Source organism: Semicossyphus pulcher, unplaced genomic scaffold, assembly GCF_022749685.1.
Source record: "Semicossyphus pulcher isolate SPU_LCO1_2020_fin unplaced genomic scaffold, fSemPul1.0.p SCAF_6, whole genome shotgun sequence".
In the NCBI taxonomy this organism is placed as follows: Eukaryota; Metazoa; Chordata; class Actinopteri; order Labriformes; family Labridae; genus Semicossyphus; species Semicossyphus pulcher.
Window position 1 is genome coordinate 29,027,061 of NW_027211737.1, and position 27,628 is coordinate 29,054,688.

The 27,628-nt window shown below is 41.3% G+C and overlaps 3 protein-coding genes across 3 annotated transcripts; all 3 read left to right on the forward strand.

The window, feature by feature from the left end:
• The first annotated feature begins 533 nt into the window (after nucleotides 1-533).
• LOC138610793 (immediate early response 3-interacting protein 1) lies at nucleotides 534-1,665 on the forward strand. The gene is made up of 3 exons (XM_069683619.1): nucleotides 534-681; nucleotides 1,073-1,174; nucleotides 1,279-1,665. The coding sequence occupies exons 1-3, from the start codon at nucleotides 591-593 to the stop codon at nucleotides 1,332-1,334; spliced, it is 249 nt and encodes an 82-aa protein (XP_069539720.1). The 5' UTR covers nucleotides 534-590; the 3' UTR covers nucleotides 1,335-1,665.
• A 726-nt stretch (nucleotides 1,666-2,391) lies between these two features.
• Nucleotides 2,392-4,279, forward strand: LOC138610962 (uncharacterized). Its single transcript, XM_069683852.1, has 4 exons — nucleotides 2,392-2,436; nucleotides 2,972-3,205; nucleotides 3,371-3,580; nucleotides 3,803-4,279. Exons 1-4 carry the CDS (start codon nucleotides 2,397-2,399, stop codon nucleotides 3,997-3,999), a joined length of 681 nt encoding a protein of 226 aa, XP_069539953.1. The 5' UTR covers nucleotides 2,392-2,396; the 3' UTR covers nucleotides 4,000-4,279.
• Nucleotides 4,280-15,288: 11,009 nt separating this feature from the next.
• Nucleotides 15,289-27,178, forward strand: susd1 (sushi domain containing 1). Its single transcript, XM_069682260.1, has 16 exons — nucleotides 15,289-15,550; nucleotides 15,687-15,827; nucleotides 16,531-16,686; nucleotides 16,811-16,963; nucleotides 17,335-17,514; nucleotides 19,648-19,827; nucleotides 19,902-20,081; nucleotides 20,252-20,431; nucleotides 24,356-24,520; nucleotides 25,410-25,504; nucleotides 25,674-25,860; nucleotides 25,939-26,032; nucleotides 26,150-26,405; nucleotides 26,494-26,533; nucleotides 26,719-26,806; nucleotides 27,063-27,178. The coding sequence occupies exons 1-16, from the start codon at nucleotides 15,496-15,498 to the stop codon at nucleotides 27,079-27,081; spliced, it is 2,169 nt and encodes a 722-aa protein (XP_069538361.1). The 5' UTR covers nucleotides 15,289-15,495; the 3' UTR covers nucleotides 27,082-27,178.
• The last annotated feature ends 450 nt before the right edge of the window (nucleotides 27,179-27,628 follow it).

Below are 27,628 nucleotides of genomic sequence, written 5' to 3' on the forward strand. Positions count from 1 at the left end.
TGGTAATTGTACCATAGTATAAAACTAAAAGTTAATATGTTTGTGTTATTCTACTTTAGTAAAGGCTATTTCAAGTCGGTGATGAATAATGCTAAAATGTAAGAAAGAACTTACTTAGTGTAGACGGTACTTTTTTCCCTTAAGTACAATTTCAAGGTTCTTGTAGCCTACTCTACTTGAGTGTTTCTAATTGTCATGTAAATTATGCAATACATTGTTATAAATTTACTGATCCAAAATATTTAAAGCAACTACAACATGAAATAACTTTTTACATAGTAATATGTCAGGAATAATGGCTAAACACTATAACACCAGCAAGACCATTTCTGCCTAACAAATGCTTGTGTTGATACTTCCGTTACATTCTGCTGATAATAATTAAGCACTTGGATAACAATTGCAACTCATTACACATTATCTTTATACGGACGTATTGCCATTTATTGCCAGAATATTCCTCCGAATTTATTGTTTATGTCTCAATGTCTCAACAAGCTGAGATTAAGTTTGTCCTGCCCCAGCCACCGTAGGCAACGTCAGTAGTAAATACAGTCAGCTAACTAACAGCTAGCTTCTTGTTAAGAAACATGTCTTTTACTTTGTATTCTCTCATTCAAGCTGCAATCTTGTGCGTCAATGCCGTCGCTGTATTACATGAAGAAAGATTTCTGAGCAAAAGTAAGTGGCTGTAGTTATATTGTTTATACGTCCATAGATGTCATTTGAAATTCGAAAGAGAATAGCTAATGCTAACTACCTAGCTTGTAAGTTAACAGCACGAACAGTTGAAAGACGTTTTTAAAAATGCCATCTACTTAACGAATTGTCTAATAGGGGTTGCCCACCATTTAAATCTTAGGAATATTTATTACAGTTTCCTACTTTTGACAGCTTTTTAAACAACTTAATTAACACCTTGTGCATAAGAAATACATAGTTATATTAAGGATGGGAATTGTGATGCTGTTATTTTAACAACTATAATGGAAGACTTTTATTTAAGAAATAGTACTCAGGCAAAGTGATTTTACAATTGAGTCACTTGTGAATCTATCTCTGTCTTTCTTAGTTGGCTGGGGAGTGGACCAAAGTGTTGGAGGTTTTGGTGATGAACCAGGCGTCAAAGTGCAGATAATGAACCTTATCCGCTCTGTGCGGACAGTGATGAGAGGTGGGTGGTAACTTTAGTACACACATAGACACGTTCCCTTAGTTTAAGGTTGGGAGACAAAGAGAAAACCGATCATGTAATCTTCTGTGTGTTTTACTTTACAGTACCGTTGATTGCAGTCAATTCCGTCTGCATTGTTCTGCTGCTTCTATTTGGTTGACGAAAAGTAGGCAGCCTGAGGATGGGACAAACCGGCAATCTGCAATCGGGAAAACATACCATCACCCGAGGAACCCTTCTGCAGAAACATTTTATTTCTTGACACACAAATGTTTTGTACTGTCAACCGGACTATGAATTTCTTCATTTGATGTTTCTGTATAATGTTAATATGTTTATCTATACAATACCTTTTTGTTAAGGCCTGTTTTATACCACACATTCATTCAAAACAAGTACATTTAGCTAATTAGAAAGGTTATTTTCCTTCATCATTCGAATAGCACATTAAATTGGACAGTTGGAACTTAATTTGCCTTAAATAAAATGTTAATATGAAAACAAATGTTTTTACGTTTTTCTGAGAAAATGTAACGTCGCAAAGAAGCTGACATGTTTGATTTGAAAACTGAAATGACCAACTGTGTGCGTTCATATCCTGACAAAGTCGAAGGTGTTTTGTATGTCCCAGTTCGCACTCCGTACTTAGCCCGCGTCACAGCCCAGTTGAACTGTTCGCTTGACAATTGCGAGTTGTGTAGGTGTGATACGGAGTGCAAATAACTTTGTTAATCTCCTCGTCTCGGATTGTTATGATTAATTGATAAATCAACAATGGGGGCTGCGCAAAGTTGGATTGTGGCTTCGTTCACTGTATGTTCTGTTTATTTATTTTATGTTCACATTTACTCTTCACATACGGCGCTGAAAACAAATGTGATCGACAACAAGAGGCTTCCGAGTTTCGTGTATCTTTACATCAAGTATATGATCAAAGCTCTCACTCGGAGGACAGGCCACTTGTACACAGAAACTACCAAAAAGTGTGAAGTTGTTTACACGGTCATCAATTGCAGGTAATTGCAGTGTCACTTCCACTGACTGAAAGAGTAACAGCTGGCAAAGTTCAACTTGAGTTAGTGCATTTTTCTTTCTAAGGCTGGAGACTCCCCTGTTGAGAAGGTTCTGTAGTGCTGCAGGTTATGGTTGGGATTATCCAGACACCGAGTACAGAGACATCCCACTGTGCTTCCCAGAGTTTCTCTGTCGCAGACTTCTGCTGATGGTGTTTACTGACGGAAACTTCAGGCTCAGCCCTGCAGGTAAGAACGTTTAAAACGAGAACTTAAACTTTTGTTTATTCCCACTGCCCCGATTCCCATAGTTTGCTAATGATAAAATGAGAGGTTACCAATACATTTTCTGGCAAACATATCGGTTTCGGAAATATTTTCCAGATATGTGCCGATATGAAAGTTGTTGAACAGAACATAATGGAAAGAAAAGATGCTTGCGATGATTTAGAAATGAAAACTTTGTCAATCAGCGAGCGCTACAACTCCACTGATTTAGATTCTTCTGGCAATGTCTGCATCAGGTAGCTGAGCAGACGGTGGTCTGCACTAAAACTGGATACCTGCATAATTATGTTGTATAATTTTATGTATTTGTCTAAAGCAGCCTTCTTCTATTATTCATATTGAGGCTTAATTTACAAAGAAAATGTCTGTTTCCAGTACAGCAAAAAAAGTCCTCTACAGCCATCGCCATATCTGGAATAAGTGAATTTCCCCCCTTTAATTTTAGTATCTGTATCCAATTACCCCAATGGTGATATGTGATGATCATTCTGTGCAGGTCTGGTTCGTGTCCATCAGAGTTTGAAAACCCTTCAGCCAGTTGATGAACTGAAGAAGGGTCCATTCATGCTGGAGGTTCGAGTACTGGAGTATCGGCAAATCGATGCTGGGGTGGAGGTGGACATTTGTCTGTGTGCCACTGCTCGTACAGGATGTCTGGTGTGGGAGAGTGTCCTGACACTGCTGTCCAAAAACAAAGCCACCAGATGTTTACACAACAATGAAAACCAGAGTAAGCAGTGCTATGATTTCTGCTCAGAATGTTTGGAACATAAAAGAATGTCTTCCTCTTTACCTAGAACTCACTTTGCTGAGAGAATAGAGGCTCATACAATCACCATAACATACATGGGTGCAGATTCAAACTCTTTCTTGTTTTGTTTCCTTGTTCTGACAGGCCGAGCCGATGAGCCCGTCCCTGACAATCTGAAGCAGGTAGAGCTACGAGTTCCAAGGACCGCTGGCCTTCAGTGGGAATGGTCCTTCTCTGACTTCTCCCCCTATCGGCTCCTCTCTCTATCGGCCAGGCTCTTTGGCTTCAGATCAAAGACTTCAACCAGTCTCTGGATGCTGTCTGTGTGCTTGGCCGAAATAGAAAAGCATAAAGGTAATACCTTATAAGAAAACCAAACTTGGTAAATTTCTGTCACATTTATGTCATTCACTTTGCAGCCATTTAAAGAAAGCTTTAATAATTTAAATTTTTCCTTTCATGTGTTTTTATTTCCCTGCTACGGAAAGTCAAAATGTCCGTAAATAAATTTATTGTTGTGTTGTTGTTGTGTTTTGTTTTCAGTGAAACCTTCTTATTGCTCTTTTGTCTCATCAGGTGTTGAAGTCATCACAGCTCCTGTCAACATCACTGCCCAGTTTCAGGAGACTCTGTCGGTACCAGGCAGAGTTACGATCAAGTTCTGGGAGACGACCAAAGACGTGGGTCTGTCCTCTGCCCGAGGCCTCAGCTTTCATATGCAGCAACATGGAAGCAACATATCTCACATGATGGGATCTATTTCTAGGTCGTGATTAACGTTGAAGGTGGAAATTTGTTGTCATGTCAAAACAAAATACAGTGCTGATACGCGCTTTGCCCTGTTTCAATTTTTACCACTGCATAATAAATTAAAAGCAACATGGCTGGTCCTGACAATCAGCTGATTCGAATTAAACATTTAAGTCTTTTTCAAGTTTAAATTAGATTGCCCATTTTCTCATGAGTGTAACAGCACCTGCCTCTGATCAACATCTTCTACTGTAAAAGATGCTCTCAGATTTATTGATATGATAATGTTTGAGTTTTTGATAATGTGACAATATTAGACAATATTTAAAGGTCTAAGACTACATTGTAAAAATTGACATTATAAAATAAAAATATGTCTGTTTATGTGCAATCGGAATCAATTAATTTTCTATTAATTTCTAATAAGTCTTTCATAATTACCTGTATGCATCAATCTAAAAAGCCACCTGCAATCTAACTTTAACTCTAAACTTTATTATCCCAGAGGAGAAATTCTTTTTCACAGACTGTACAAACATTAATAGACTCCAAATAAACATTGACAAAATATACAACCACTGTGCAAAACAAAAACAAGACATGACGCTCTCAGCGGGCCTGTTGTTCAGGGCCGCTAACACTGCAGGAATCAGGCTTTTCCCAAACCGAGCTTTCCCGCACCTTAAAGTCCGGTACCTGGTCCTTGAGGGCAGCGGGGTGAGGTGGTCGTGCAGTGGATGTGTAAAGTCCTGTTCTATTGTGTTTGCAATGCGTGTAATGGCCCTGTTATTGCAGTCTGTGAGGTTGGGTGTAGGTAAACCAATGATTTTTGCAGCAGTGTTGGTGATGCGCGTTAATTTAGTCCGGTTTCTAACAGAGAGCATGTTGTTAAATCTGTGTGTGATCAACAATCTACGCAGAGAAAACTTATGGTAAAACTCTCCACGTGTCCAATCAGAGGACGTGTGGATTGATTTAATACTTTAGTAGAAAGTCATTTTGGATACAGACCTTATTTACAGCAGACTTACATAGCTGGGAAAGCAAAGGAATATATTTTATTTTTAAAAAGAATAGTTCAACAATTTCAAGTGATGCTGAGAAAAAAAATTGACTTCAGGACTTCAAGCTCAGCTAACACAGCAGTGTCTGGTGTCAAACTTATGGGTCTTTATGACGATCTGAAAAGTCACCACACCTCACTGATATAAATACAGGTCGTCTCATATGTGAGCAGTGTAAGTCCACAAAGCCTGCCTTTGAGTCTCTATGCCTGACTGAGCTCCCGCCTGAGGCAGGCTATTGTTCCATGTTTAGTGAAAAAGAAAGACGTATTGATTTCTGATCCCAAAAAGTCAAACTATTCCTGAAATGATGGCTTCATTACATTCAGGTGTATCAGTGCATTAAACCACACTCATCCTACTGACATCACTGTGTTCTTGTCAGCTTTCTGTTTAGTTCTATGGACCGGGCTTTGTGCTGTAGGTTTCATAGATCTTCAGTACACCAGCAGTTTGTAAGATGACATGTCTACTGGTTGACAATACTGGGCTAATGCAGTCATCCTCCCCACAGGGACTGAAGACTTTTCAATATTTGATTCCTCTGAAATTCCTGTTTGCAGCTTTCATGTATGTGAAGGTCTGTCCTCCTGTATTATTCAGTGAAACACATTCAGTGCATGGGACTGAGAGAAGTGGCTTTTCATGCACCGCTGCAACATTTCATAATGGAATAAAGGAGGTGGTTTCCAGCTTGATTTCTCACGTTCAAGAGGGGAAAGACCGAAGAAAACAACGGACTTTTGACATTCATCAGAAGTGGATTGGAGGTCAGGTTTATTAAAGGTTTATTTAAATGTACCATCACCGGTTCATTACCTTTAAAATGACGAAAACAGCATTAAACCTTCAGGTGGTGATTTTAAAGCGGGAGGAGGCAACTTAGGAGAAACAAGCAGCCTCTTCTAGATTTTAGAGTCCAATGAAAACTAAATTAAAGTTTAACATTTTGTGAAAAATACACAAATTTGCTTTCTTGCCAAGAGTTATTATATAAGAACATTGCTACCACTCCCATACAGCAGGAGGCTGGTTCTGTTGTCTTTTCCTGCCAGCACCTCTAAGTCTCAGAGTAACTTTTTTACAACAGTTTTTGTATGGATTTAACAAAAGAGATATGTTATAATAAGTTCGAGATTTACAGGTGCTAGAAGGCAGAAATTTGCTAGCTTGTTCTTGTCTTTGTGCTAAGCTAACTGGCTGCTTGTGTTAGCTTCTTATTTCCCATCTAACTCTCAGTATAAGCAGATCTCCCAAAATGTTCTACAATTTCTTTTTCTCAGTAAAGTAAAGCAGGTAAAAGTTTTGGTATAGTGGGTAATTTATGGGCTGCACGGTGGTGCAGTGGTTAGCACTGTCACCGCACAGCTAAGAGGTTCCTCGTTGGAATCCCAGTTCAGATGCAGTGGGCCTTTCTGTGTGGAGTTTGCATGTTCTCCTCGTGCATGTGTGAGTTCCCTCCGGGTACTCCGGCTTCCTCCCACAGTCGAAACACATGCTCGTTTGGTTTATTGGTGACTCTAAAATTATCCATAGTTGTGAATGTGAGCGTGAGAGGTTGTCTGTCTCTGTGTGTCAGCCCTGTGATTGACTGGCGATCAGTCCAGGGTGTACCCCGCCCTCGCCCAATGACAGCTGGGATAGGCTCCAGCCCCCCGTGACCCTGAACAGGATAGATGGATGGTCGGTACCCTCTGTCTTGTGTTTGAAAGTACCTAGTATTTCACGGTGTGTTGCCTTATTGTTACACTGCTTGTCCTTCTCTATAAGAGAACAGGTATCCTACAGATGAATGTCTCATCTTATTTTCAGAGGTCACTGATTGTTTCCAGGTGTGAATGTGTGCAGCTGAATGAAAGTGAAGGTCACTCTACTTTGGAGAAAAACACAAATTCAGCAAAAAGCCCAAATAACTAAATCAGCAGTCGGTGAAGCATCCTGCGACCGCCTCCCTGCTCACGGTGCAGTTGTAGTTTGTAAGATGGGGGAGGGCGTGTGTGTGTGTGTGAAGAGTCTCTGTTTATAGACGTGCAGAAGGAGGAGAAATCAGTTTCACCAGCTGTACTACAGATCAGAGGGACACACGCTGGGTCATCCCACCCCTGCCATGTGATTTTCATTACAGCAACTCCGGGAAGAGTTCAACCGTGGAAGGTTTAAGGTAAAACTATTTCTTAAATGTTTGACTGTAAGTGGATTTTTGTGCAACGTATGATCTCTGCATGCATGCTGCTGTAGATTGTTATTTCATTTGTGTGAGGGACATGTAGTCTAATAGTGTAATTAGTGTAAAGGAGATTAATGAGTATGTTGTGTAACTGCTGTACTGTTTGCTGTGAGACTGATTTAACAGTGTTTCAAAAAGAGGCTTGTTAAATATTACTCTAGTGACTCTTTCTGTCTCTCTTTAACAGGAAATGTGGATTAAAAGCTTTAACTTATGGTGGGCACGTATTCATAGATAGAAAACTCTTTGGTCTTAATTCAGGACATTATATTTAGATGACCTATATGTTGTCTTTTTGAGAGCGTGAAAGCAGACTATGACTACTTAAGATGGGTTTATTTTGTACTGTATTCTTGCTGTGCCAGTACACAGTCCCTCTGCCACATTTAAGGCTGTTTTTCCACCCTTCTGGTCGTCACTGCGGTGACAGAAAACCAGGTGAAACTGAAGCGGTGTGCGACGCCTGAGTTTAAACCCACTCTATTTTTCATCTATTGTTACTTGTCACCATCAGCAGCTGGAGTGCAGCACGCCGGAGCTCGCGCTAACATGTACATTGCTGTTATTATTCATTTATAGAGTCCCGATTCTGTCATGCATATGAGCTAGTCAAGTGTAACAGGGTCAGCCTGTTTAGCTCCTGTACAGTGTATCGTCTTTAGCATGAGGAGGCATAAACAGGAAACACTCCTCCTCTCTTTAACCTTGTAGTTAATGTATATGTCGCATTCATCTTTTTGTAATTTATCTGTAACAATTAAACATTTGTTTAGAAACGCTGCCATCTGATACTGTAGCAGGAGCACTGTAGTACTGTAGGTTTCGACTTTCTACTATATACACCTTTAACACACCTGACATTCTGCCTTCAACTGAAGACGCTCAGGGTGATGCAATCATAACTTCATCTCACATGTTGTTTCTGTGGAGAAGGGGAGTGTGTGAGTGTTTGAGAGAGATGAAACACACACACACACACACACACACACACACCATCCTTGGTTAGAGCACTTTAGAGGAGCTCATCTGTCTCCTCCTTCAAAGAGCCGACCCTCGGGGAATTTAAGTTATTTTTGCTTCTTTTAAAAGTACCAGCTTCATTTATTTATTCGGGAGGTCAGTGCTAAATGACAGCTTGTTCTCTGTAACTGTTGTTCGTGAAACAACTCCACTGCACCTACTATTACCTGTCCCTGCCCCAGTTATTGTATTGTGAAAGAAACAGAGAAAAATTAAAAGAATCTGGATCTTCAGCTTGAACATTCACTGTCACCAGGTCTCAAAATGAGCGCCTATGATTTGTGCTCATCCCGGCCCCAGTGGAAACACTGCCCGGAGCGTTAAAGCTTTTCTAGAGGTCATAACGGCTGAACACTTTACAGTAATGCGTCGGGGAAGTGATGGACCTATCCTGATGTGATGTATTTTGGCGTGATGTGTGGCAATGCTGACCGCTGGGTTGGTTGGTCCGCCATGTTTCAAATCAAATCAAGCACCAAATCCTAACCAGAGTTATCTCGAGACACTTTACAAAAAGAGCAGGTCTAGACCGACTCTTTATGTTATTTAAAGAGAGGCCCAACATGAAACACCATGAGTGGCTCTTAGCAACATTCGGCACATTGGCGAGGAAAAACTTCCTTTCAACAGGCAGAAACCTCGAGCAGAACCAGACTCATGTTGAACAGCCGTCTGCCTCGACTGGATGGGCCGAACATGGGATGTTTGTCCAGACTAGAATATTTTAAACTTCTGTCTCAGGGCTTGAAATTAAATCTAGAGAGAGATTTATTAGGATAAGTCATGATTACTTTGGTGATGAACATTTCCTCTAGTCCTAACACAAGGTTCATGTGGTTTGGGGTGAGATGTTTTGACCTCCATTTGATGAATTGGACAGATAAGATTCCATTTGATAAGATTTCATTTGTTCAAACCTACAAAACACTCCATCAACCTTGTACATTGTGTTTAGCGCTAATTGCCTTGCTAACATGCTAAAACAAGAAGGCCGTGGTACACAGTCACAGTGTCTGCTCAAAATCCGCATGTTAGTATGGTGTATGCTAACCACCTTAAATTTGAATGCACTTCATCAGACTGATCCAAGTCCTGTTAATCCAATAAAGCAATAAAGCAGTCCTGCTTCAGCAGTTAAAGCACGCACCCCATGTATAGATTCACAGCCTGCTGCATGTCATCCTTACTCTCTCTACACATCTCCGACTCTATCCACTGTCCTATTCAATGAAGGCAAAGGCCTAATAAAAAATATTTAAGCATAAAATACAAGGGAGAGCTACTCAGGTTTAAAATAGTATAGTTTATCACTACCATTAGACAAATCTAAGTATTAGTATTATCATATTATTCAACCCTTTTGGAAATTATAGAGTCGTGTGCAGGTCTTAGAAGGTCAAAAAGGGTCAGTGTCACTTTATAACGTGAAAAGTAAACAATTTTCTTTTTTCATCTCAGTGCAGCAAAGGAAAACACATGAAGAAGCAAGGAAAAGGCAACACTGCCAGCATCCCCCTCTCTTCACCACCAGGGAGCAGCAGTGTGCAGGTCTACCATGAATACCAGAAGGTGGCTTTCAAGATATACCCCGAGAATGGTCATGCTACAGAAAACGGTTCTCACGCCAGGAGAGACCAGGTCACGGGCCGAGACGGTACGGGCAAGATGACCTGTGTACCGGACATCATCTCTCACAGCCAGGAGCACAGGTACAGCATGAAGGACGAGGGCGTTCATAGAAACTCCTCGTGGGTGATGGATTCCAGCAGCCAGGCCTACTCAGGCCCAGAGGACAACTCCACAGACCCACATGAGACCCTGACAGAGACTTCAACTCTGACCTTTGTGGATGCCCACACCATGGAGGATTCAGCAGAGAACCACAGCCTCCACGGGATGGGGATGGTTTACCTCAAGGAGTTTGTGCTGATAGATGATGACGATGACGGAGACATGTCGCTAAGAGAGAAAACTGTGACAGACTTGTCTATCATGGGTGGAAAAGCAGCTGAACTGGTGTGTGGGAGGCTGTTGTCCACCTCCAGTGGCTCAGTGTCTGAGTATAAGGAGGAACCCCCGGCTCCAGAGGCGCCTCCACCCGAGGAAGTGAAGACTGAGCATGAAAGGAAACGCTGCTGTTCTTGCACTGTTTTATGACCAGGAAAGATCATAGCTTTAAAGGCATGCAGCAGTTTGTGTTCATGATTTTGAAGCTCTGGAAAAACTAAATACTCGACTTATATTTACGTTCCTGCTGAAGCGCAGAGCACATTTATAGGTGTGCTGACTTTCTTTAGGTTTCTGGTTAACTTTACTGGACATTAAAATCTCTCCACCAGCAAAACATTTTTGTGTTCTTTCAAATGTCAGCCACTAATGCTTTTTTGTGAGGAGTCCTATTTTACATAACTATATAATGTGTGATTGCTGAGAGGTTTAATGCTTTCTGTTTGACTTATCTTTAAAGAGCGTAACCCTTTTTAAGTTTAACCAAAATATCTCTGAAGTCTGTTATAACATTTTGATACTATAAAAATGCATGTTCCTGTTGTATTTGACCTCAGTGACTTTGTAATAACTACACAGCAGGTCTAGAAAGATCAGGTGCTAACGATAAATAAAGATATCTTCATTAACAAAATGTTGTGTCAGTGTGTAACTTTGATTGGCGATGGGCCGCTGGTCATCCAGGTCATGGTAGTTCTAAGCTTAATCCAAAAGGCTTCTTCAGTTCTAAACTGACTGGTGGACGGAGCTAGAAATATACGCCTCTGTAGGTCATTAGCACGCTAATAGATGTGTGACTCACCCTTGATTAATCAAGGGTGAGTTTCTTTTTCGGATGAGAGGTGAAACATCTTTGAGAACTTCAACCAAGTCCAGCTGCCTTTTGGAATAAGCTGAGAATTAACCACAACTACAAGAGTAGGGATAGACTGATTATCGGCGCCGATATTCGGCATTTTGACACATATCGGCATCGGCCTTTTTTTTTAATCCGACGGCCGATAAGAGATCAATTTAAAACTGGGTTATTTTGGCTCTGATGCAGCCGCGCCTCTCTGTCTGCAGTCACTACTCCGTCTGCAGCATTGTCCCACCCACAGAACTGATTGGTTACACGCAGAGCCATGGCACAGGTAACAGCCAATCAGCAGTGAAAGCTGTGCATGCAGAGTGCTCACACACACGGCGGAGAGCAGAAAAAGTTCATTTCTTTGCAAATTTTATTTAACTTTGTTTTATTTACTTTATAAAACTTCAGGAAGTTATTTATTTATTTAAATTTTCAGTTAACTTTATAACAGATGCTGCTGACCCTGGGAACTCCCTGCGCTTTTTGTTTGTTTGTTTAATAAACATTTGCTTAAAGGCATTTAAACAAAGTTTAGTGTTGGAGTTTGTATTATTCAAAATTTTGACGCCAATATTTTCTTTTACTGCAAATGAATATCGGCTCCAAATATCGGTTATTGGCCTCCTTGACTACTAATAATCGGTATCGGTATTGGCCCTGAAAAAACCATATCGGTGCAAAAAAAACAGTGATAAGAATGCAAAAGCGAGATTTCAGCGTGAGACTTCTCCATGAGCGAGACTTGGTCACAGACAACAACAGAGAGCATAAGGTAAAGTAGCATGGCTGCCACAGTGTTGTCAGACACTTATTATAACGATCTGAGCCTGTCAGTAGCAACAACAAGCGCTTTTAGTGGCTGTATATTGACGTATGTGCGGTGCCCCGTTTAGTTACACCGTATCTCATTTGGCGGCTGCCGGCCGGTGCTCCCTCCCTGAATACTGGATCGATTTCAATAGTTGTTGTCTCCACTAGTCACTTACACACAAACACATGGGAACATAGGGTGTAGGTTGCAAAATCCCGAATTATCCTTTAACAATGAAGTGTTCAGGTGAGTAACGCTGAATGACAATAGAACTTTTCCCACAAGAAACCCAACAGAGAGCCTTTCAGTAAATCCCAAACAAAATCTGTCTGAAGCTTTACATCTACTTCTGAAAGCAGTGACTGAACTATCCGTGCCATCTTATTCTGCTGTACTCTGTAGGCTAGTGACATCACTAAACCCTACCAGGCAGCCAATGGGAGGTGACCCACTCCTGTTACTCACCGGATGACTTTGCTTTGAGGTACACTTTCACGTCATAATAAGTGATAGTAATGTGTTTTCTGCATTTGGTTAGTTTAGGAAGAGCCCCAAAACTGAATCATGCTTACACTGACTTACTGACATCAGCTTTTTCATTCATATTCACAAACGTGTGGCTCCAGGCTGACTAGTAACACCTGACTCAATTCATGCAGGTGAGGTATGCAGTGTGGCCATTTTAACCTGGCAACTATAGAGTTGGTAAACATAACTGAATCAAAATAATGATTAGTTTTTCCAGCAGAATAATTGTTGATTAGTACTTGAGTACTTCTGCAGCAATAGACACCAAGAGTCAAAGTAAATACAGCGGAACAGAAGCTCACCATGACAACACTGTTTCACCAATCAGTGATCAATTGTACGGTCTTTGCAGAATTACCACAGGCGTTCATGTTGACCCTAAGAGACAAAGATTATAAAAAAGATGGCGGAAGCTTTGCTGAAACTGGCTTAAAATGGTTGTTAAAAACTTTTCCAGTGCGATGGCCCACACAAAGACACATTGTTCTGTCAGTTTTGGGGGCTGTCATGTCTGAGGGACCCACTGGGGTTAATCAGCCCACTCCAGCAGGCACTGGTGGGAGGGGTTATTAGCAGAGAGACCCCTCTACGGGCTGTGCTGGGCAGAAAGATAGCAGCTCATCAGACTTATCTCCCCCTCCCACATCAGGCCAACTGACATCCCCCAAGCACCCATGACAGATCCTGTGGTAGGATGAGGACTGATGCGATTTCCTTCTGACTTGACTCCAGTTATAAAAATGTTAAGATTCTAATGCAAAGGATTAATTAAGCTACCTTAATACGGTTAATAACTACTTTAAATACTATGAAAAAAAGTGTTACCATGATATTGTTTGTTTTATAATTTAGCCATTATTTCGACCGGTGATTTCAATGAGACACGCGGTCTCATTCAAGAGATCTCAAAGTTACAGACTGACAGGACATTAAATAAAGTAAGTAAAGTAAGTAGAACATAAATCATTAAAACTAGAAGAGCAAAAGTGGCAAGTGGTGGTGGATTTTGAAATGTTATGTATCAAACCCACACCGATTCTTCCTCCAGCTTTTGTAACAATACTGTGAAATCCCTCAGAGGAATCAACGGTTTCAGTCCCTGGCTGCTGCAGGGCGAGGGGGCAGAGCAGGAGAAGGCCCTTTTACCAAAATGACGCCTGATCTGAGTGACGTCTGCTCTGCGTTTGCTCCATGTTCAACCACAGAGACATGCGAGGTACAGGTACGGCAACACCACTTAGACAAACCACAGGCAGAACTACACAAACACAGTTTAGTGTGTTTCTGATTTTAGAAAAGAAAAGAAAATTCATCAGCTGACTTCAGAGCAAAAATGGTGAGTAACTAGAAACTTCATTGAGATGTAGTGGAGTCAAAGTAAAAAATTTCCCCAAAAAATAAAACTCAAGTTAAGAACAGATACTCAAAAAATGTACTTAAGTACATTTACTTCGTTACTGTCGACCCCTGGTTAGCACATCTGAGGTGGGACAGGTGTGCCCAATGACTGTATATATAGATGGACGACACAACTCCATCTGCTCCCATTGTACGAAAGTCATGCCTAAACAGCCCCCTGTGATAGACGCTGCCATCTTGGTGACGCCATTTGGAGCCAGATACTGCGGGTGGAGCGGCCGTAGCCACTTCCACTAACCAAAACACACACTTAACTTACCGAAAAAAACAGCAAGGATCCCGCACGCCGGCGTGTTTAACAGCAGAACAGCTTCTTGTGTTGGTCTGAGGTTAACGTTCACAGGTATGGAAACTTCAATGACTGTAGTGATTGTTTTAGTTACGTCTCCTCTCGCCGATCTTTGCTAATCAGGAACAGATTGGCTGCAGGAGCTGTATTTGTCAACAGAGCTGTCAATCATCATTTTTACAGCATCAAATAACTAATTAAAAACAAACTTGTCAGAAAAATGAACACTTGGACATAAATCAGCATGATAAGAACTAACTATAATGACAGAAACCTCAATATATTTGACGTGTGTTTTGATTTTATAGTTTGACTCATGTCCCACCTGTTAACATGGAGGAGGCGGGCTTTCATGTCGTCCATCTTTTTATACAGTCTGTGGGTGTGACTGAATAGTGTCAAATGCGTATTGCAGGCGTTCAACTGACAGCCCAACAGTGCTTGCACAACAATATACAATGATTTCATCTGCATAAAGATGTACACAAGCATTAATGTAAGAGCCACATCATTTAGGCAAACAGTGAAAAGGGTGAGTCCTAACTCTGAACCCTGTGACTTTAAGAGAGCTGAAGAGGGGTGGTGGTTCAACCCGGTTGGTAGAGTGTGCGCCAAATATACAGAGGCTGAGTCCTTGGCTTTGGTTCATGTTACCCCCAAACATCCTCTCTCTTCAGCTGTCCTATCCAATAAAGGCAAATCCCTGCCATAAAATGCAATGATCAACAGAATCATATGACTTGGACAAGTCAATAAAAACTGCTCTTGACTTCCAAGACCGGAACCTTATCACTCTCTTCTCTCATATTGGCAGTTACTTACTGTTCTGATTCCTGAAACCAAACCGATGAAAAGTTTGTTCTGCCAGTCATTAATATGAATGTGTTTTTGCCACACAATGATGATGAAGTTCTAGAGGACACATTTTTTGTTACAAAATAGCACAATGTATTTAAGAGGCCATCCAGCAGGTTCGTTAGCCAAATATAGCTGTTATCTACACCGCAGCATGAGTGTGCAGATCACCAGCGTCAGCAGTGAGCGTATCATCAACATGTGGAGCGTAACTGAAAGTGTCAGAGGATGACAGATGAAGCCACAAAACCACCAGCCGTAAGAATTCAGAAGAGGAGCTATTCCTGAGAGTGACCTCAGCTCACCCACTCGCAGCATCCTCTCAATCCTGGTTATCAAACGGCTCATCGTCCACAAGACGGAAGAAGAAATGAAAAAAAGGAAGATGGTGGATGAGGAGGCTGAGTTTCTGGTGAAGTGAAGAGAGCAACAGGCGACTGTCAGAGAGGATGGACGAGACAAACAGAGCAATGATCCTTGTTCTTCTGCTCTGTGTCTCTGCAGGTGGGTGTTTATATTATATACTAAACACTCACATTATCATTTGTATTTTCAAATCTTTATCTAACACTGACAGTTGGAGAAGGGGAGGAAAGTCTTTCAAGATATTGACTGATGGATTTTCCTTCTGTGCCATTAGCAAAGCTAGCAGAAGGCCAGACTCTGGATGTATGTGCGAGCTGCCACGCTAACGCCACCTGTGAAAACAAGTTGGACGGCTCCGGCAAAGTTTGCAACTGCAACTATGGGTATGTTGGAAATGGAAGAACTTTTTGTCAAGGTAGGAAAAAACTTTTTTTAACTGAACCTTGATTTGTTTGTGAATGAATAAACTGCCTCTAATAAATAGTTGAGCATCAATGGGTCAAATGACGTGTGTAATGTGGAAGATGTAGCTCTAGTAACAAACCCAATGGATTATTATTTGGCACCGCAGTTTCTTTGGTGTCTTAAGAGAAATCTCTCCATATTTAGTACACATATAGTACCCAACCTTCTCAGCCCCAGATAGCAGATCATCAGGTGGCACAAATATATCAAACACAACTCATGCTAATGCAACGCTGTGTCACAGCAGTTTGACCGGGTCAAAGCTATTCACAATGACAATGTTAGCATGCTATTTTTAAGCCTGCATTGCCGTGGTCAGTATGTTAGTTTTGCATGTTAGCATGCTAACATTTATTAATTACTTTAGCACTAAACAGAGTACATATGAGGTGATGGGAATGTAATTAGTTTAGCAGTTTAACAAAACAAATGAAAGCATTAAAAAAAAAGTCATGGGATCACTAAAGCCAGAAGGATTTGTTCTCTGGGGACGATGATTGTTTGCATAATATTTCATGGAAACTCATCCCATACACCTGACTCAGAAGACATTTTGACTGTGTGCAGCAGGAAAGCCCAGGTCGAAGTAACATTAAGGATTCGATGTAATTTTCATTGTTTTTTTAAGCGTAATAAATATTTTTGTCGTCCAGATAAAGACGAGTGTCAGATTGGAGCCCATAGGATCTGTGGGCCACACACCACCTGTCACAACACATACGGCAGCTACTACTGTACCTGCCTGTCAGGCTACAGGCCTACGAACAACATTAACGTCTTCATCCCGAATGATGGAACCCACTGCCAGGGTGAGTTTAAGTTGTTTTAGACTAAATTAGACCAACGCAATGTGCACAGAATGAAGAACGCAGGCTGAAATATAGTTTGAACTCTATGGGATATTACATTATGCTCTTTTACCTGTATGTGCAGACATTGACGAGTGCAGCACCACAGGCGTGTGTGGAGACAGAGCTCTGTGCAGGAATCTTGAAGGCAGTTTCGACTGCAGTTGCCAGCTGGGATACCAAATCCACAACGGACCAGAGCCCTTCAACCCTCACACAAACAAAGCTTTCTGCAAAGGTAAAATTGGAGTAATACAATTAGCATAAGCATTTTTCAGTGTATCATATTTTTTCCCTTTGCCAGTTTAAATATAAATACACCCGCTAAGGATTAGTGTGTAGTATGGATTTCAGGCTCCAGAAAGTCAAGGAAGCGACAGAATGCTAGATTGACTTTTCAAACCCTTTAGAGACACTACACTCCACAAATATTTCACTCCAAAGAAGTGTGAACATCCTGTTCCCCATTTTAGATGACAGTATGTGTGGCCCTCAGTTTTGTCCTGGCTGGCTTTATGTTGCCTCATGAATGTGAAATCTATGCGTTTGAGGTCAGCGGGTGAAAAGCTGGATGTAGACTTCAGTTTTGTTTCTTCTTGTCCCACTCAGTGGTTGACTGTGGCCAGCCTGCCTCAGTGCAGGACATGGTGCTGCTGTCAGTCTCACGGACCACTTATGGCAGTGTGGCCATATTTGGCTGTGCTGAAGGCTTTGTATGGAGGAGTGGAGACAACAGCTCTGTGTGTGGAGCTGATGGGCTGTGGAAAGGACCGACCGCCGACTGTGAAGGTAACAACATGCTTGCAGAAAGATGTCAGCCTCCCTACACAGCTCTCCTTAAGCTTCATTAGTATGATGATAACATTCACAATAGGGATGCACGATATTGGATTTTTTGCCGATATAACTCATTTAGCCAATTACCGATATTTTTTTCCCGCACACTTAATAGCTGAGATCATCAACCCTCTTCTGTATTGGAATTAGCGTACAGTATAATGGTGATACTCTTATCACATTTGTTAACGGTCAGGGTGACGGGTCTGGAGATGGTTAATCAAGTTTGTAGTGTTGAAAGACTTTGCCTTGGCTCCTCCTCGCATCACCGAAGCTGAGCAGTCATTGCAAACAGCAGTTTTGCTATCTATTTCGTACACTTTAAAAAAACTTCCACACCACGGACATTTTGGCTTCTACCTCTCTCATGCTGCAGGTAGACATACGCGACGTCATCACGCTACGCCGCGCAGGTCTTCTTCGCGCCAGGGACATTGCGCCGAGGTCGGGCATTTAATCAAGTATGCAGCAGCCCATTATTTTATCGGTTAATTATATCGGAGGATATCGGCGTGTTGGCAATCATTTTTAAGCCAATATCGGCCGATACCAATAACATGCTGATAATATCGTGCATCCCTAATTCACAATATAGAAAGTTGTGCTCATTTATTGTGTTGTTTTTTAGAAGATCTTACCTGTGTCAGCTCAGTCTTTATATGGGATATCTTTTCCATCTGGTCCTCCAATATATACCTGACAACTATAATGGTAGATTGCCATGAAATTTGGTTTATTTTCCCCCAAGGATGAACTAGGATTATTTGAATTATCCACTAACATTCATCTATCTCCATCATCTGGTCAAACTGTTTCCATTACTCTCATTAATGACCAAATATCTGCCACGGCATTCCCATTGCGTTCAGCGGCTAAAAAGCACAGTACAGGCTTATTGCAGAGTTTTTAACCAGGTGCACAAAGATCATGAAGCTAATTGGTTGGACAGAGTTCCTGGAGATTTACCCATAAACAAGATTTACTCCAGCATGTCACTGCTTTGGCTCTTAGATGTTGACTGTGGCTCTCCCCCTGCCCTGCCTCACTCTTATATTATGTGGAATAAAAGCTCAAGGTTGGGCACTGTGGCGCTTTATCAGTGTAACTCTGGATATCATAATGTTGGAAATGGCAGTGTTTCCGTCTGCACCGCTGATGGAGCGTGGGAGAGGCCGTCTTTGCTCTGTCAAGGTACAGTCACTGTTTTAACAAATCCTTTCAGAGAGAAAAATATCTTTTACGTTCATGTGTAAACTGAAAGGGAATCCTGCTCTACATGTTGCATTGTTGTGGTTTATGTTATTCCTTGTAGAGACACTGTGTGGAATTCCTGCGATAATTGAATCCACTGAGCAGGTGTGGAACAATAATGCGGCCCCTGGCAGCACCGTGCTGTATTTATGTAAAGAGGGCTTTTATAAGAAAGGAGGACATGATGTATCGATCTGTAGTGAAAATGGTCAATGGACACGCCCAACTCTATCATGCCAAGGTAAATGCAACTTTGAATAAAATGTATGAAATGGTTTTCTTTTAAAAAATAAAAAACTCACCAGTTCAAATCCCGGTTTGGGCAAGGTGGGCCTTTCTGTGCGGAGTTTGCATGTTCTCCTCGTGCAGGCGTGGGTTCCCTCCGGGGTCTCTGGCTTCCTCCCACAGGTGTAAGGTTAATTGGTGACTCTAAATTGCCCATAGGTGTGGGTGTGAGTGCGAAAGGTTGTTTGTCTCTATATGTCGGCCCTGTGATTGACTGGTGACTGGCCCTTCGCCCAATGACAGCTGGGATAGGCTCCAGCCCCCAACGACCCTGAACAGGATAAGCGGCATAGATAATGGATGGATGTCCAAAAAATGGCACTGCACTTTACAGGCTGATTAGTCTGTGCATGTCCTGAGAGGAGGGGGTCGACACAAATGAAATCCCCGGTGTGACTGTAGCCTAGAGCGGGTGTGCAGAACTACCACTCTTGTTTAATTGCCAAGAACACATTAGAATAAAACGTGTTTTTTATGCACTCAAAATGTTTGTTTCTCACATTTTTGAGATTCTTTATAAACACCTGTGTGTATCATTTCCTGTCACAGAGATATTATGTGGGGATCCACCAATACTGCATCACACTGGGCAAGTGTGGAATGGCAGCTCCACCCCTGGAAGCACAGTGACTTACTTCTGTAAAACAGGATTTTATCACAATGAAGGAAGTAATATATCAGTCTGCACAAATAATGGCTACTGGACAAAGCCAAATATCTCATGCAAAGGTAATGATTTTCAACAATCGGTCATTTATAACTTTTCTTCAAACAATTCAATAATACAGTTTCCATCCTTGTAGAAGTTGACTGCGGTGTCCCCCGACCCGTCCCTGATTCAGTCATGCTGTGGGATAATATCGCCACTATGGGCTCTCAGGTGGTTTATCAGTGTAAATCTGGATATTACAATGTGGGAGGAGGAAATGTATCAGTATGCACTGCCAGTGGAGAATGGGATGGAGCCTCTCTGCGCTGTCAAGGTGATTATGACATGAGTCTACAGACCACAGTATTGGGTTACCTGTCTTGAATAAAATAAATAATAAAATGTTCTCTATACATCATCATTTAAAAGCTGTAATTTAACACTATGATTGTTACTGGCATCATTCAAAGGACTTTTAAAGACGTGCTGTGTTTTTTCTTCTAGAAATCAATTGTCTGAGGCCTGTTTTTAAACCTAATGCTAAAATGCTTTGGGATGGCACGTCACGTCTTGGCAGTGTGGTGTATTACCAATGTGAGGAAGGATATTACACCAGGAGCCAGAGAAACTACTCAAAGTGTGGAGAGAACGGACTGTGGGAGGAGATTGGTCTACGGTGTGAAGGTGCAGTGTTTAAAGAACTGATGTTTCTAAATATCTGTTGCAACAAGAAATACTAATGTACTTATTTCACCGAGAGTTAGATGGAAAAAATGGAGACCACTATGATATACACTGATATATGCCATAACATTATGACCACCTGCCTAATCCAAAACAGCCGTGACCCGTCGAGGCATGGACTCCACTATAGACCTCTGAAGGTGTGCTCTGGTGCCAAGATGTTAGCAGCAGATCCTTTAAGCCATGTGAGTTACAAGGTGGATCGGGCTTGTTTGTCAAGCACATCCCACAGATGCTCGGTTGGATTGAGATCCGGGGAATTTGGAGGCCAAGTCAACACCTTGAACTCGTTGCCATTTTTGCAGTGCGGCAGGGCACATCATCCTGCTGAAAGAGGCTGCTCCATTTAGGGAATACCGTTTCCATGAAGGTGTGCACTTGGGCTGCAACTATGTGTAGGTAGGTGATAAGTGTCAAAGGAACATCCACATGAATGGAAGGACCCAAGGTTTCCCAGCACAACATTGCCCAAAGCATCACACTGCCTCCACCGGCTTGCCTTCTTCCCATAGTGCATCCTGCTGCCATGTCTTCCCCAGGTAAGCAGTGCACACATCCCAACCCATCCACATGATGTAAAAGAAAACATGATCAGACCAGGCCACCTTCTTCCATCGCTCCATGGTCCAGTTCTGACGCTCGAGTGCCCATTGTAGGCACTTTCAGCGATGGACAGGGGTCAGCATGGTCACCCTGACCGGTCTGCGGCTACACAGCCCCGTACACACCAAACTGCAATGCACTGTGTGTTCTGACACCTTTCTATCAGAATCAGCATTTACATTTTCAGCTATTTGAGCTTCAGTAGCTCTACTGTTGGATCTGAGCACATGGGCCATCCTTCACTCCCCACGCGCATCATTGAGCCCTGGCCGCCCATGAACCTGCCGCCGGTCCAGCGTTTTTCCTTCCTTAGACTACTTTTGGTAGATACTGATCACTGCAGACCGGGAACACCTCACAAGAGCTGCTGTTTTCAAGATGCTCTGACCAAGTCTAGCCATCACAATTTGGCCCATGTCAAAGTCACATAAAAAACCTTGCCCATTTTTCCTGCTTCCAACACATAAACTTCGAGGACAAAGGGTTCACTCGCTGCCGAACATATCCCACCCACTGACCATCGTAGCGAGATAATCAATGTTATTCACTTTACCTGTCAGTGGTCATAATGTTATGGCTGATCGGCGTATGTCCGTTGTGAGCAGTGAGCTTCACTTTACTTAAAAAATAAACAAAGAAAAAGGTTGCATGGTTCTGTTCAACAGTAACAAAATCCACCGACCAGTGCCTTAAGAGCTCAAAAATTAACCCCCTATATTTTGATATCCCTGTTTGTGCTAGACATTTTGTTGGCCTAACACAGTAACTTTCTCAAGCCAAACTTACAGTGACAATAAGACTCCAGTCACTGTAACTGGACATGAAATAGTACATTGCCTTCCTCTGGAAAGAGCCATTTTTGCCGTTTTCCATTCCAGTCTTTGCTTAGCTGAGTTAAGCCGCTGGCTGCACTTTCATAGTTTCTGCTTCTCCAGGTAAGAAAGCAAATAAGTGGATTTTCCAAACATCAAACTCTTGTTCATGTCATGTTTAAACAGTGCTGTATGCGATGTAAATAACACAAAGGTTGTGCTAATTAATGTCTGTGCAGATATAAGCTGTGGTCCCCCACTAAACCTCCCCCATACTAACCTCCTGTGGGACGGCACCAGTAGACTGGGCAGTGTGGTGCTGTATGAGTGTATGGGTGGATTTTACCAGGAGAGTGGAAATAATAATTCAACGTGTTTACTATCAGGAGAGTGGGGGAAAGTATCTATGAAGTGCAAAGGTACAATGATCATTTCTATGCATGGTAATGCTTATATTAACCAATAGAAGAGTCATGATTTGCAATTCTTCATGAGTTTGATGTTTTGTAGATGAATGAAGTCACTGCTCAGCTGCAGGTGGTTTAAGCCTTCTTTGTATATCCTTGCATATGTGTGCATGGATTCTATGTTTTTTGCAGGGATTGATGTAAATTGAGGTGAATAATGTTGTTTTGTAACTCTCAAAACAATTACAATTAACCCAAAATATGCTTGTAAATTTATATCTATGGGTCCATCCACTGCTGGATGAAGTTGAGGAAAAAGAAAATGTTTCCAACTTATTTGACTCCACTAAGGAACTGCTTTTACCATAGACTACTATACCAGTGGAAGGCATTGGGAACTCAAACAAAGACAGTTTTTAACAGTTGCTTTTAAGCCCCACAATCATGGGACACCAATCAGTTACCAATTAGTGTTGTTTTCATCATTTCATCACCTAGCTAAATGCGGCCCTGTGCCCTTCCTAACTCTTGTTACTGTCATGTTTAAACAGTGCTGTATGCGATGTAAATAACACAAAGGTTGTGCTAATTAATGTCTGTGCAGATATAAGCTGTGGTCCCCCACTAAACCTCCCCCATACTAACCTCCTGTGGGACGGCACCAGTAGACTGGGCAGTGTGGTGCTGTATGAGTGTATGGTTGGATTTTACCAGGAGAGTGGAAATAATAATTCAACGTGTTCACTATCAGGAGAGTGGGGGAAAGTATCTATGAAGTGCAAAGGTACAATGATCATTTCTATGCATGGTAATGCTTATATTAACCAATAGAAGAGTCATGATTTGCAATTCTTCATGAGTTTGATGTTTTGTAGATGAATGAAGTCACTGCTCAGCTGCAGGTGGTTTAAGCCTTCTTTGTATATCCTTGCATATGTGTGCATGGATTCTATGTTTTTTGCAGGGATTGATGTAAATTGAGGTGAATAATGTTGTTTTGTAACTCTCAAAACAATTACAATTAACCCAAAATATGCTTGTAAATTTATATCTATGGGTCCATCCACTGCTGGATGAAGTTGAGGAAAAAGAAAATGTTTCCAACTTATTTGACTCCACTAAGGAACTGCTTTTACCATAGACTACTATACCAGTGGAAGGCATTGGGAACTCAAACAAAGACAGTTTTTAACAGTTGCTTTTAAGCCCCACAATCATGGGACACCAATCAGTTACCAATTAGTGTTGTTTTCATCATTTCATCACCTAGCTAAATGCGGCCCTGTGCCCTTCCTAACTCTTGTTACTGTCATGTTTAAACAGTGCTGTATGCGATGTAAATAACACAAAGGTTGTGCTAATTAATGTCTGTGCAGATATAAGCTGTGGTCCCCCACTAAACCTCCCCCATACTAACCTCCTGTGGGACGGCACCAGTAGACTGGGCAGTGTGGTGCTGTATGAGTGTATGGTTGGATTTTACCAGGAGAGTGGAAATAATAATTCAACGTGTTCACTATCAGGAGAGTGGGGGAAAGTATCTATGAAGTGCAAAGGTACAATGATCATTTCTATGCATGGTAATGCTTATATTAACCAATGGAAGAGTCATGATTTGCGATTCTTCATGAGTTTGATGTTTTGTAGATGAATGAAGTCACTGCTCAGCTGCAGGTGGTTTAAGCCTTCTTTGTATATCCTTGCATATGTGTGCATGGATTCTATGTTTTTTGCAGGGATTGATGTAAATTGAGGTGAATAATGTTGTTTTGTAACTCTCAAAACAATTACAATTAACCCAAAATATGCTTGTAAATTTATATCTATGGGTCCATCCACTGCTGGATGAAGTTGAGGAAAAAGAAAATGTTTCCAACTTATTTGACTCCACTAAGGAACTGCTTTTACCATAGACTACTATACCAGTGGAAGGCATTGGGAACTCAAACAAAGACAGTTTTTAACAGTTGCTTTTAAGCCCCACAATCATGTGATACCAATCAGTTACCAATTAGTGTTGTTTTCATCATTTCATCACCTAGCTAAATGCGGCCCGGTGCCCCTCCTTGCCAACTCAGAGGTGGTGTGGCATAACAGAAGTGTTGTGATCCACCGCTGTGTGGATGGATATCACAGCTGGAGGGGCAGCAACGTCTCTGTGTGTGGCAGCTCTGGGTTGTGGGAGGAAGCTCAAATGAAATGCATAGGTGAGTAAGAATGTAGTAAGTTATCATTCATACCCAACAGGAACATCTGGAGGTTGCAATATTCATCACGCCTACAGAGTAGAAGCGTACAGATGCTTGATGTTACTGATTTGCACAGTGAACATATTTTAACACTAGAACCGCCAACGGGATTTTGATTGTGTGTAACTTTTTTTCCTGGAAATATTCAAGCCCCCCAGTCTTTGACTTTTCCCAAAAGTGTGTTCGGTAGCGCCCCCTATTGTTAAAAAATGTCAACATAAAGGCAGCTTTTAAAAATGGCCGGATCAAAGCTCGTCAATTCTATAGAACGGCGTCATTTTCGCGCTATTCATTTTGCACGTCTAGATTGATACATTGTATGTTGCTATAGCAACGCCTTTTTTCTACTACTGCGTGTCTTTAAGCTGCTCATCAGGTCATGAACTCCAATTCAGCATGGATAAGAGGAAGAGATGCGTGAATGTAAATCAGGCATTAGATTTACTCAGTGCCTCGAGTGAAGGTGAGTCTGACGGTGGGGAGGTCTCTGGACTGCGTGCTGTTCTTTGGGTTTTTTTCTGCGAAGCGCCTCAGAAAGTGCTTTGCAAATAAAGTTTATTGTTATATATTTCATTGTCATGTTGTCATTTTGTAAGCTGCATAAAAGACACCACATCTAGCATTTCATTATACAACGTTGTGTTGTAAAATGATAAATAAATTAAACTCGTACATTGAAAATCAATACACTCTAATAGAAGGTAAATTTTACCCACTGGCGGTTTTAGGCATATTGTGACCCCTGGCGGTTCTAGTGTTAAAGTGATTTATCATACACTGTAATGATAAATAAAAAGTGAAGATTTATTGTGCAATGACAGTCTTTTCATTCTCATATCTCTTACAGAAATAAAGCCGCCTATCAATCACCTTTTTGTCATCAATGAAAAGTGTCTGCATTGGAAAGCTGGGAAGTACGAGGAGGACACAGAGGTTTATAAGGTAACAGGAGATGCCATTCATTTAGAGTTAGGGGCTTTTTCTCAGGTTATATTTTATGTGTATTGACAGTTTAGCATTTACCATGCAACTACCATAAAGTTCCCTTTTTTAAACTTTTATGATTTTCTTTGTGACCCTGTTGATCCCACTTCTGATCTAATCATTCCAGGTGACATACGTGGGATCCAGAGACTACCAGAGGTCCTTTCATGATAAAAGGAATACATTTCTGACATCCAAGGCTGACCAGCTGGAACTCTGTCTGAACCTGCTCCCGTTCACAAACTACAGCATCTTAATCACTGCAGTGTCTGCTGGATTCACAGCCACCATCACCACTAACACCAGTTTGCCAGGTATCATTACACCCAATGCCTGAGTTAATTCTACTCTGACGAAATGTTTTGCACACTAAATCTATTCACATTTGACAGCGCCTCCAGCACCTGGTGTCTACTACAAAGAATTTGAGACTCCTGTACCAACATTGAGGCTACGAAGGTCACGTAACGCACTGGACCCCATAAGGTAAAAACCCAGAGGGCAAGAGGCGGCACAAGTGGTGTATCTGAAAAAAGAGCATATTAAAAAAATATGGAGGATGCATCTTCAAAGAAACAATTTCTCCTGTTATTTATTTCACAGTTTGTACCAGGTGTTTGTGCTTCCTCTGGAGGGGATTATGATGTTTGACTGTTCCTCTCCTGCGAGCTTACACCCATCAAGCAAAATGAAGTCCTCAACAGAATACATCACAGCGCAGATAGATGTCAGACATGTCGGGACGGAGATGAACTTCACTGTAGGAGATGGACTCCACTATGGAGGCTTCTTTAATGCACCACTGGAGAAGGGCAGAGACTATTATATCATCTTACGAGCTGTCAGTCAGTGGAAAACGGTGGGTGCAGCTCATATACATATGTAGAAAGAACTGTATCAGACTTTACAGTTTGCTTATTAAAGTACTTGAATGTTTTCCCTCCTAGGTTTCAAAAAGTACCTGTGTCCTGTGGGCTAAAGTAGGAGGTAATTAACCAGGAAATAACACTCAAACGCTTTTATGTTGAAAATGACATTTTACCTTGGAACTACATTTTGAAATAACGCAACAGAAAGTATTTTAAAATAAAATGTAAAATGTGAAACGTTGAACGCTGAAATGTTGAAAGGTATAATTGAATGTACTTACACACAGCATTTTCTTATTCCAGGTATATCCTATGTTCTGAAGGTGTCCTCTGCTGCTTCAGCAGTAGGACTCGTTCCCATGATCTTTTTGGGAGGATACATTTTCATCTGGTATGGGACACAGAAAAACACAGAACATTACCCATCCTGTTGATGTCATTTCATCTGTGAAACAACATTAATCTATTACTTAATTCATCCACTCAAATGTTTACTGTCTAAATTTATTTATAGAATTTCCAAGAATGTAAAACATGATTACTGGAGATATTTCAGATTTTGAACAGTTTTTTCATCAAAAAAATATTTATGTATGTATTTATAATTGTAATTTACTGACCGGGTTTCCCTCTGTCTTCTTTTCCAGGTTCTTTAAGAAGACATGACACCCCTGTTCTACATTTTTTATTAGCATATTTTCATTATGGCAAATTTAATTACATTTTTTTTTCTTCATACCTGTACATTTTGTAAATAATTATAATAAACCCATTTTCTGTAACTTTTGGATGTGTACTGAATGAGTAATAGATGTGAATACTTAGAACTAGAAGAAATCATGTTTGAAATTACTTTGTTTATTAAGCTAGAGTTTCAAATCTTTTTGATTTGTGGCCACTTAAAATTAAATAATATCTAGCTAGTGATGGCCTTTTAAAATAAAATAATGTAAAGCTCTACAGACCTCGTTATGTTGATATGATTACTTGTGAAGATTTAATATAATAGCACTAAATTTGGATTAATAGAATTCTAAGAGAGAGGGTGAGCAGTATTTGACGTGTACTGGCCCTTTAAATAGCTTTTGCATCCGGAGCAGCTCAATCATAAACCCGGACAAACACAGGCCAGTGTCCCACCGACGTCAACCCACCTTCAACGGATTTGTTTACAAGGGTTAAAAAGAAACACTTCCCGCTGTGCCAACTCAGG

Bases quoted from the DNA above. Each gene is read 5' to 3' on its own strand.
- LOC138610793 (XM_069683619.1), top strand. From the start codon at position 591: ATGTCTTTTACTTTGTATTCTCTCATTCAAGCTGCAATCTTGTGCGTC. The intron at 682-1,072 runs GTAAGTGGCTGT...TGTCTTTCTTAG, and splicing joins AGAAAGATTTCTGAGCAAAA to TTGGCTGGGGAGTGGACCAA. The intron at 1,175-1,278 runs GTGGGTGGTAAC...TTTACTTTACAG, and splicing joins TGTGCGGACAGTGATGAGAG to TACCGTTGATTGCAGTCAAT.
- LOC138610962 (XM_069683852.1), top strand. From the start codon at position 2,397: ATGGTGTTTACTGACGGAAACTTCAGGCTCAGCCCTGCAG. The intron at 3,206-3,370 runs GTAAGCAGTGCT...TTGTTCTGACAG, and splicing joins ACACAACAATGAAAACCAGA to GCCGAGCCGATGAGCCCGTC. The intron at 3,581-3,802 runs GTAATACCTTAT...TTGTCTCATCAG, and splicing joins CGAAATAGAAAAGCATAAAG to GTGTTGAAGTCATCACAGCT.
- susd1 (XM_069682260.1), top strand. From the start codon at position 15,496: ATGGACGAGACAAACAGAGCAATGATCCTTGTTCTTCTGCTCTGTGTC. The intron at 16,964-17,334 runs GTAAAATTGGAG...TGTCCCACTCAG, and splicing joins AAACAAAGCTTTCTGCAAAG to TGGTTGACTGTGGCCAGCCT. The intron at 26,534-26,718 runs GTAATTAACCAG...TTCTTATTCCAG, and splicing joins CCTGTGGGCTAAAGTAGGAG to GTATATCCTATGTTCTGAAG.